General features: G+C 59.0%; 1 protein-coding gene across 1 annotated transcript in view; it reads right to left on the reverse strand.

Moving 5' to 3' along the window:
* Positions 1–7,739, reverse strand: part of SLC12A5 (solute carrier family 12 member 5) — a 112,690-nt gene that overhangs the window by 8,335 nt on the left and 96,616 nt on the right. Inside the window, exons 20-23 of the mRNA XM_034787576.1 lie at positions 7,365–7,487; positions 5,609–5,796; positions 4,981–4,995; positions 4,237–4,370 (exon numbers count right to left, since the gene is read on the reverse strand). Of these exons, the coding sequence (XP_034643467.1) occupies positions 4,237–4,370; positions 4,981–4,995; positions 5,609–5,796; positions 7,365–7,487 (460 nt within the window). The remainder of the gene's footprint in view (positions 1–4,236; positions 4,371–4,980; positions 4,996–5,608; positions 5,797–7,364; positions 7,488–7,739) is intronic.

The raw sequence follows: 7,739 nt of genomic DNA on the forward strand, positions 1-7,739 counted from the left end.
AGATGAAGGAAATGGCGGCCAAGCAGAACCCGCGGGGTGTCAACTGGGTGAAAGCCCCCCGAGAGGGGGCACCGCCTGGCCCAGGGGCTGCAGTCGAGAGGGCTGTGCCAGGGGGAGGGATCGCCAGGCCAGGCCAGCAGGGGAAGGCAGGGCCCCAGGTCCGTACCCAATCCGCCGGGTGAGCATGGGACAGGCCCTGGGGGACAATCGCCACATCATCCCCATTGAGGTGGCGGGAAGATGCGTCCAGGGGTTCTGAGACACGGGTGCAGAGGTGACGCTGGCGTGGTCCCAGATGGTGGACCCAGACCAGCTAGTGCCCGATGCCTACCTGACCCTGAGGGGAGTGTTTGGGCCCCCCGTCAAGGTGCCTGTAGCGAGGATACACCTGAAATGGGGGGCTAAGGAGGGACCCAAAGAGGTCGGGGTGCACGACCACCTGCCTACCGAGGTGCTAATGGGTAATGACTTGGAGAACTGGCCGGATGGCACTCATAGCGCCCGGGTCCTTACCCGGAGCCAGAGCCAGCGAGGGGCGCGAGACCTCCCGAGGGAGGGGTGGCCTGACGCGCCGAGGGTAGGGCTAGACAGAGCTGGGCCGGAGCCTCTGTCCCAGGGTGGGGAAACTGAGGCGCCACCAGCCAGGGCTGTAGCCTCAGACCCAGCAGCTGAATTCCAAACGGAACTGCAGGTGGATCCCTCCTTGGAGAAACTGAGGGCCCTGGCTAGCCACGGCAGTGCAGGGTCCCAGGGGGAGGACTGCCGGGAGCGATTCCTGTGGGAGAGGGGATTCCTATACCGGGAATGGACTGGTTCAGGGCGAACTGAATCTTGGAAAGTCGGGCGGCAGCTGGTGGCTCCCCAGAGGTACCGCCGCAAACTATTGTTCTTGGCCCACGATATCCCCCTTTCGGGGCATCGGGGCATCCGGCGCACCAGGCAGAGGCTGCTGCAGAACTTTTACTGGCCCGGGGTCTTTGACGCTGTCCGACAGTATTGCAAGACCTGTGACTCCTGCCAGAGGGTGGGAAAGGCCCGGGATAAGTGTAAAGCCCCGCTGAGACCTTTGCCCATCATACAGGAGCCTTTCCAGAAGGTGGCCGTGGACATAGTGGGGCCCCTCAGCAGGGTGACCCTGTCAGGGAAGAAATACATCCTGGTGGTGGTAGATTTTGCTATGCGCTACCCCGAGGCGGTGGCCTTGTCCTCTATCGAGGCAGACACCGTGGCAGACGCGCTGCTGACCATCTTCAGCAGAGTGGGGTTCCCCAAGGAGGTCCTTACAGACCAGGGGTCTAACTTCATGTCAACCCTGCTCCAGTGCTTGTGGGAGAAGTGTGGGGTCTGACACACCTGGGCCTCAGCCTACCACCCTCAGTCCAACAGGCTGGTGGAGAGGTTCAATGGGACCCTAAAGAGGATGCTGAAAACCTTTATGGACCAGCACCCACAGGACTGGGACAAGTATTTACCCCACCTGCTGTTCACATATAGGGAAGTGCCCCAGGAATCCACAGGGTTCTCCCAGTTCAAGTTGCTGTACAGGAGGGTGAGGGAGCCCCTGGACTTGATGAGGGCTGAGTGGGAGGGAAAGGCCTCTCCCGATGGGGAATCAGTGGTAGAGTATGTACTGACTTTCCGGGAAAAGCTCGTGGAGCTCATGGGCTGGGCTAGGGGGAACCTAGCAAGGGCCCAGAGGAAGCAGAAGGTCTGGTACAACCGCTCAGCACGTGTCCGCTCATATGCTACCGGGGACCAGGTGATGCTCCTCATCCCCGTGACGAAGAACAAGCTGCAAGCGGCCTGGGACGGCCCCTTCACGGTCATCAGACAGGTAAACGAGGTGAACTATGTGGTGGAACTGTCCAGCCGGGCTCACAGCCACCGGGTGTATCACGTCAACATGATGAAGCCGTACTGGGACAGGGAGAAGTTGGTGCTGGCTGTGTGTGCGCAGGGGAGGAGAAGGGAGAGGACCCTCTGGTGGGACTCCTCCCTGAAGCTGGGGCTAACCCCTCACTGGAGTCAATTCCCCTCTTGGACCAGCTAACCCCTGGTCCAGCAGGCAGAGATCAGAGCCGTGCTGCATTCATACCAGCAGCTGTTCTCCAGCCGGCCTGGGCTCACTAACCTGGCTGTCCACTGGGTGGAGACGGGAACCAACCCTCCCATCAGGTGTTTCCCCATTCAGGGTCACTGGGAAAACAGCCCAGGACCTGGAGAGAGAGGTCAGGGACATACTGGTTTTAGGGGTGATCCAGCCGTCCGCCAGCCCCTGGGCCTCGCCTGTGGTGCTGGTCCCCAAGAAGGACGGGTCGATCCGGTTCTGTGTGGACTATTGGAAGTTCAATGCCATTACCGTGTCCGATGCCTACCCCATGCCTAGGACCAATGAGATCCTAGACAAGTTGGGGGGTGCCCGGTACCTCACTACCATGGATCTTACCAAAGGCTACTGGCAGGTGCCTTTGGACCCGGAGGCCAGGGTGAAGTCCGCCTTCACCACCCCAATACGGCTCTTCGAGTTCCTGGTCCTGCCTTTCGGCCTGAAGGGGCACCTGTCACCTTCCAGCGCCTGGTGGATCAGTTACTAAGGGGGATGGAGGGCTTTGCTCTAGCGTATATTGACGATATCTGTGTCTTTAGCCAGACCTGGGAGGAACATGTGTCCCAGGTGAAGAGGGTGCTGGGTCACCTCCAGGATGCAGGACTGACCATAAAAGCTGAAAAGTGCAAGGTGGGGATGGCAGAGGTTTTATACCTGGGTCACAAGGTTGGGGGTGGCCACCTGAAGCCGGAGCTGGCCAAAGTGGAGGCAATCAAGGCCTGGCCCGCCCCCCAGACTAAGAAGCCGGTCCAGGCTTTCATTGGGATGGCGGGGTACTACCGGAGGTTTGTGCCCCACTTTAGCTCCCTGGCAGCACCCCTCACGGAGCTGTGTCGAAAGGGAAAGCCGGACAAGGTGGTCTGGACTGAGCAGTGCCAGAGGGCTCTCTGTGTGCTGAAGGGGACACTTATCTAGGGCCCGGTGCTGGTAAACCCGGATTTTAACAAACCCTTCCTGGTGTTCACCGACGCCTCGGACACAGGGCTGGGGGCGGTGCTGATGTAAACTGATACTAAGGAGGAGAGACACCCCATTGTGTACCTGAGCAAGAAGCTGCTGCCCCGGGAGCAGCACTACGCGGCCATAGGGAAGCAATGTCTGGCCATGGAGTGGGCCCTTAAAAAACTGCAGCCGTATCTATGTGGGCGGCACCTCACCGTGTGCACTGACCATTCGTCCCAACGTGGCTGCACCAAATGAAAGGGGCTAATGCCAAGCTGCTGAGTGGGCCCTGCTCCTCCAGGGTATGACATGGAGGTGGTCCATGTGAGGGGGAGTGCCAATGTTATAGCGGATGCTTTAACGCGGGGCGGGGACCCTGAACTTCCCCAGGTCACTGGCTAAGTGACCCTGCTCCGTTCAGCCTTGAAGTGGGGAGAGATGTGACGAAGTGGGGGGTTTTCTTGTTTTCTGTGGAGTTTCTGCGCGCACCCACGGCTGTGTGTGTGTGTCTGTGTCGTTGTGCGCGCACCCATGGCTGTGTGTGTGTGTCTGTGTCGTTGTGCGCACCCACGGCTGTGTGTGTGTGTCTGTGTCGTTGTGCGCACCCACGGCTGTGTGTGTGTGTCTGTGTCGTTGTGCGCGCACCCACAGCTGTCTGTGTATGGTCTGTTCCTGGCGGGCACATGGCACTGCTCTTCCTGTGCCGATGACCCTGCCTCTTCCCAGCAGGGGGTGTGGTGCTAACGGCTGAGCCGGGCACTGGTGCTGAAGTGCCCAGGGGTGGGTGTTTCCCATGCAGGCGGCGGGCAGGGGCTGCCAGGGCCCAGCCACGCCCTGTTGGCCCAGCCTGTCTCACCAGCCTAGCGAGGCTGGAGTGGGGGAGGGTGGGAGAAGCTGCCAGGCGGTGGGAGTGGGCAGGCACTGCCATGTTTTGATGGCACTATCCCAGCTGCTGGCGGGTGGGAAGAGGCATCGGGCAGGGCAGGGAGGTGCCACTGAGGCAGCCCCTCATCCCTAGCACCCCCTGCCCGCCCACACCTGGGCTCCCCCTTCAGCCGCACTCAGCCAGTGCCTTAGGGCCCCACAGCCCAGAGCCAGCAACACCCACGGCAGGAAGATGGGGCCTAGCAGGGGGCCTACAGGGCACATGGCTGGGTTTGCGACTGCCAGCGGCCAGCAAAGGATACAGTTCTCATCCCCCTTCCGGTTGCGGGGTGGACCTGGCATGTTCAGCAAGACCAGCTTGGCGTTCTGTGACTTCTTGACGATGACCTCGTTAAGCTTGACGGCTGTGTGCATCCGCCGCACGTTGGACTGGTTCCTGGAGGAAAAATGGGTGGGCAGGCTTAGGGGGCGGGGCAGGGCCCAGGCCCTTAGAGCTGGGGGGGGGGGCACAGAAAGCCCCACCCACACAGCTGTCAGATGGGGGAGGGACACAGAAAGCCCCACCCACACAGCTGTCAGATGGGGGAGGGACACAGAAAGCCCCACCCACACAGCTGTCAGATGGGGGAGGGGCCTTCCAAGAACAAGCAACTCCTGCACGTCTCAAGAGGTGCCCGAGGCAGCGCTGGCCCCTGGCTGCCCCCGCCAATGGGGCACGCTTGGGGCACTGGCCAGTGCTGGGGCTCTGACCAGGCTCAGCTAGACAGGTTCAGTCTCTTCCCCCTGTTGGCAGAAAATGCTGTGTGGGGCAGGCGAGGACCCCCGGCAGGGGGCGGTGTGTGGGGCAGGCGAGGACCCCCGGCAGGGGGCGGTGTGTGGGGCAGGCGAGGATCCTCGGCAGGGGGCGGTGTGTGGGGCAGGCGAGGACCCCCCGGCAAGGGGCAATGTGGGGCGCAGACCCCGCACTGGAGTGGCAGGATCCCGCAGCCCCCACCTGCTCCCCTCCGCACTGGGACATGGAACACACACACACAACTCAGACTTACAGGTTCTCCCACTCCCTGCGGCAGCACAGGGGAAAGAGAGAGAGAGCTCGTCAGCACCGCGTTGCCTCGCCCCAGCCCCCACCTCCTGGAGCACATGCCCCTGTTCACCACTCAGCTCCCATGTCTGCCAGCCTCCCCCTTCCAGCAGCCCTGGGCACAGCGCTGTGCTGGTCTCCACCAGCTCCACACCCGCCCTGCTCAGCCCAGGTCTGCCAGGAGCAGGGCCGGCTCCAGGCACCAGCTCAGAAAGCAGGTGCTTGGGGCGGTGAATGGAAAGGGGCGGCACGTCTGGGTCTTCGGCGGCAATTCGGCAGCGGGTCCCTCAGTCTCTCTCGGAGTGAAGGACCCGCCGCCGAAGAGCCGCCGATCGTGGCTTTTTCTTTCTTTCTTTTTTTTTTTTTTGGCTTCACCGCTTGGGGCGGCAAAAAAGCTGGAGCCGGCCCTGGCCTTGAGCTCCCCGGCCTCCGCCCGCCAGCTCTCAGGTTCAGCTCTAGTGCGGACACAGGCAGGCCCATGCCAACGCTGCCTGGGACAGGCCCGCTGGGCAGGCTGCCTGGCTCAGCTGGGGACCAGTGTCTGACGGGGGGTGCAGTGCAGGGGTCTGGGGGCCACCCCGGGGGCAACTTACGGCTTCATGTTGAAGAAGTCCTTGATGCTTTCGGGGCTGACGGGGCTTTTGCTCTTGTTCTTCTCCGCAACAGACTTTTCCTTGGTCCAGGTGAGATGCACCTTCTCAGGGGCCGTCTCCACCTCGTCACCGGGTGACTGGGGGCTGCTGGCGAAGGCCGTGGCGTTCTTATCGTGGATGAGCTGCACCTGCACAGAGGGAGTGGGTGAGAGCGGTGTAATGTTATGAGTATAATAGAATATCTCATTGAAAGGTGACAGGGCCAGAAAGAGTTGATTAACTCACAGACTGACCTGACCCATGGCTGAACCTTAAGGACTGGTTAGGAAGATCTGTAAATGATTAGAGCTTTGAAATGCGAGTCTGCATTGTTAGAGATCTCAAGGGGAGGTGTTTGCTCAGGGCTTGTGATGTCAGCAAACAAGTCTTGTCTATTGCTATAGCTTTGATTCAAAGATCAAAAAAGGAATATTAACATTTATGATGATATTGAGGGAAATAGTATTATTGTCTCTATGTCTCTTTGAAGGTTGTGGTAACCTGTATCTGAACTGTTTAATGGATAAATTACCCTGTGCTAATTGCCTGAATGTTTGGGAGAAGGAGAGTTAAACCTATTGTTTTCTCAGGCAGAAAGGCTGCTGGAAATGTATAAGAACCCTGGGACATGATCCTTCTTCATCTCAGATCTGCTTTGGGTTTCAAGAGGGGGAAACTTTAAGCCACAAGGATTGAGATTCCCCAGTCATTGACTGGCGCCACCCTGAATATGGACATTGTACTATAACCTCTGGACTATTTCTAAAAGGACTTTTGGCAACTACAAGCTCACCTCTGCTATGTATCTGAACCTCAAGAATTAAATTCAAGTCTGTCTGTATATTGATCTTTTAACCAACTCTCTCTCTTTTTTCTTTTTTAATACATTTTAGCTTAGTTTATAAGAATTGGCTATAAGCGTGTATTTTGGGTAAGATCTAAGTTATAATTGAACCTGGATATGTGGCTGATCCTTTGGGATTGGAAGAACCTTCCAATCCCAAAGGGGGGAGGGATAGCTCAGTGGTTTGAGCATCGGCTTACTAAACCCAGGGTTGTGAGTTCAATCCTTGAAGGGGCCACTTAGGGATCTGGGGCAAAATCAGTACTTGGTCCTGCTAGTGAAGGCAGGGGGCTGGACTCGATGACCTTTCAAGGTCCCTTCCAGTTCTAGGAGATGGGATATCTCCATTTTTTTTTTTTATATGATGAGATAAGATTCTCAGTAATCATCATCATATCTAACAGGTGTGTCAGGATGGAGGCCTGAGGCTGGGCACTTTAAGGGAACTGCGTTGTTTGGATTTCTAAGTGACCAGTGAGGTAATATAGAAGCTGTTTTGGGCTGGTTGGTAAATCTAAGTATTGGAATATCCCCCAGCGTTTGGGGTTTGTCTGCCCCGTTTTGTTTGCAGTTCACCCTGATTGAGTGACCTCAGCTGGCTCCCACGGGCAGCACCATCAGAAGCAGGGAGGGGTCTTCCCAGCCCCCCATCCTGCCATATCCCTGGGCCCCAGGTCCATGTCACTTGGCCCTGCCAGCCCAGACCCCGCAGTACTCAGCCCCACCCTGCAGTTCAGTGCCTCCATAGTGCCCCCTGACCCCCCAGCACGTGGCCCCTTTCAGGTGCTCGCTCCCCATAACCCCCCAGTTCTGCAGCGTCAGACCCCCAGCTCCCCATCCTGTGGGGCTCGGCCCCCCAGCATGCAGCCTTACCTCCTCCTCCGGCTTCTCCTCGCTGTCGCCCACCTGCTCCTCCGGGACGCTCAGCCGCAGCCGGGGGTTGGCAGGGTTCTTGCGCCGGATGGAGCCGCGGGACTCGTCCGTGATGCTCTGGATCTGCGTGGTGAAAGATGGAGATGGGAGGTCACTGAGCAAACCCAGCTTGCCACGGGCCAGAGACCAGCAGCACAGAGCAGCACATAGCCCACTCAAGCTACTCTGTCCCTGCCCCACCCGGTGATGGGGGGCACTGGGGGGGGGCACAGCCGAGGGCAACTCAAGGCTGGCTGGAGGGAAAAGAGTTCAGGTCTGGTTTGGTGGGGCAGGGGGTCACTGCTGGGGGGAGCTCAGGACTGGCCGTGGGGGGGG

The sequence above is a fragment of the Trachemys scripta genome, chromosome 12, assembly GCF_013100865.1.
Source record: "Trachemys scripta elegans isolate TJP31775 chromosome 12, CAS_Tse_1.0, whole genome shotgun sequence".
NCBI classification, from domain to species: Eukaryota; Metazoa; Chordata; order Testudines; family Emydidae; genus Trachemys; species Trachemys scripta.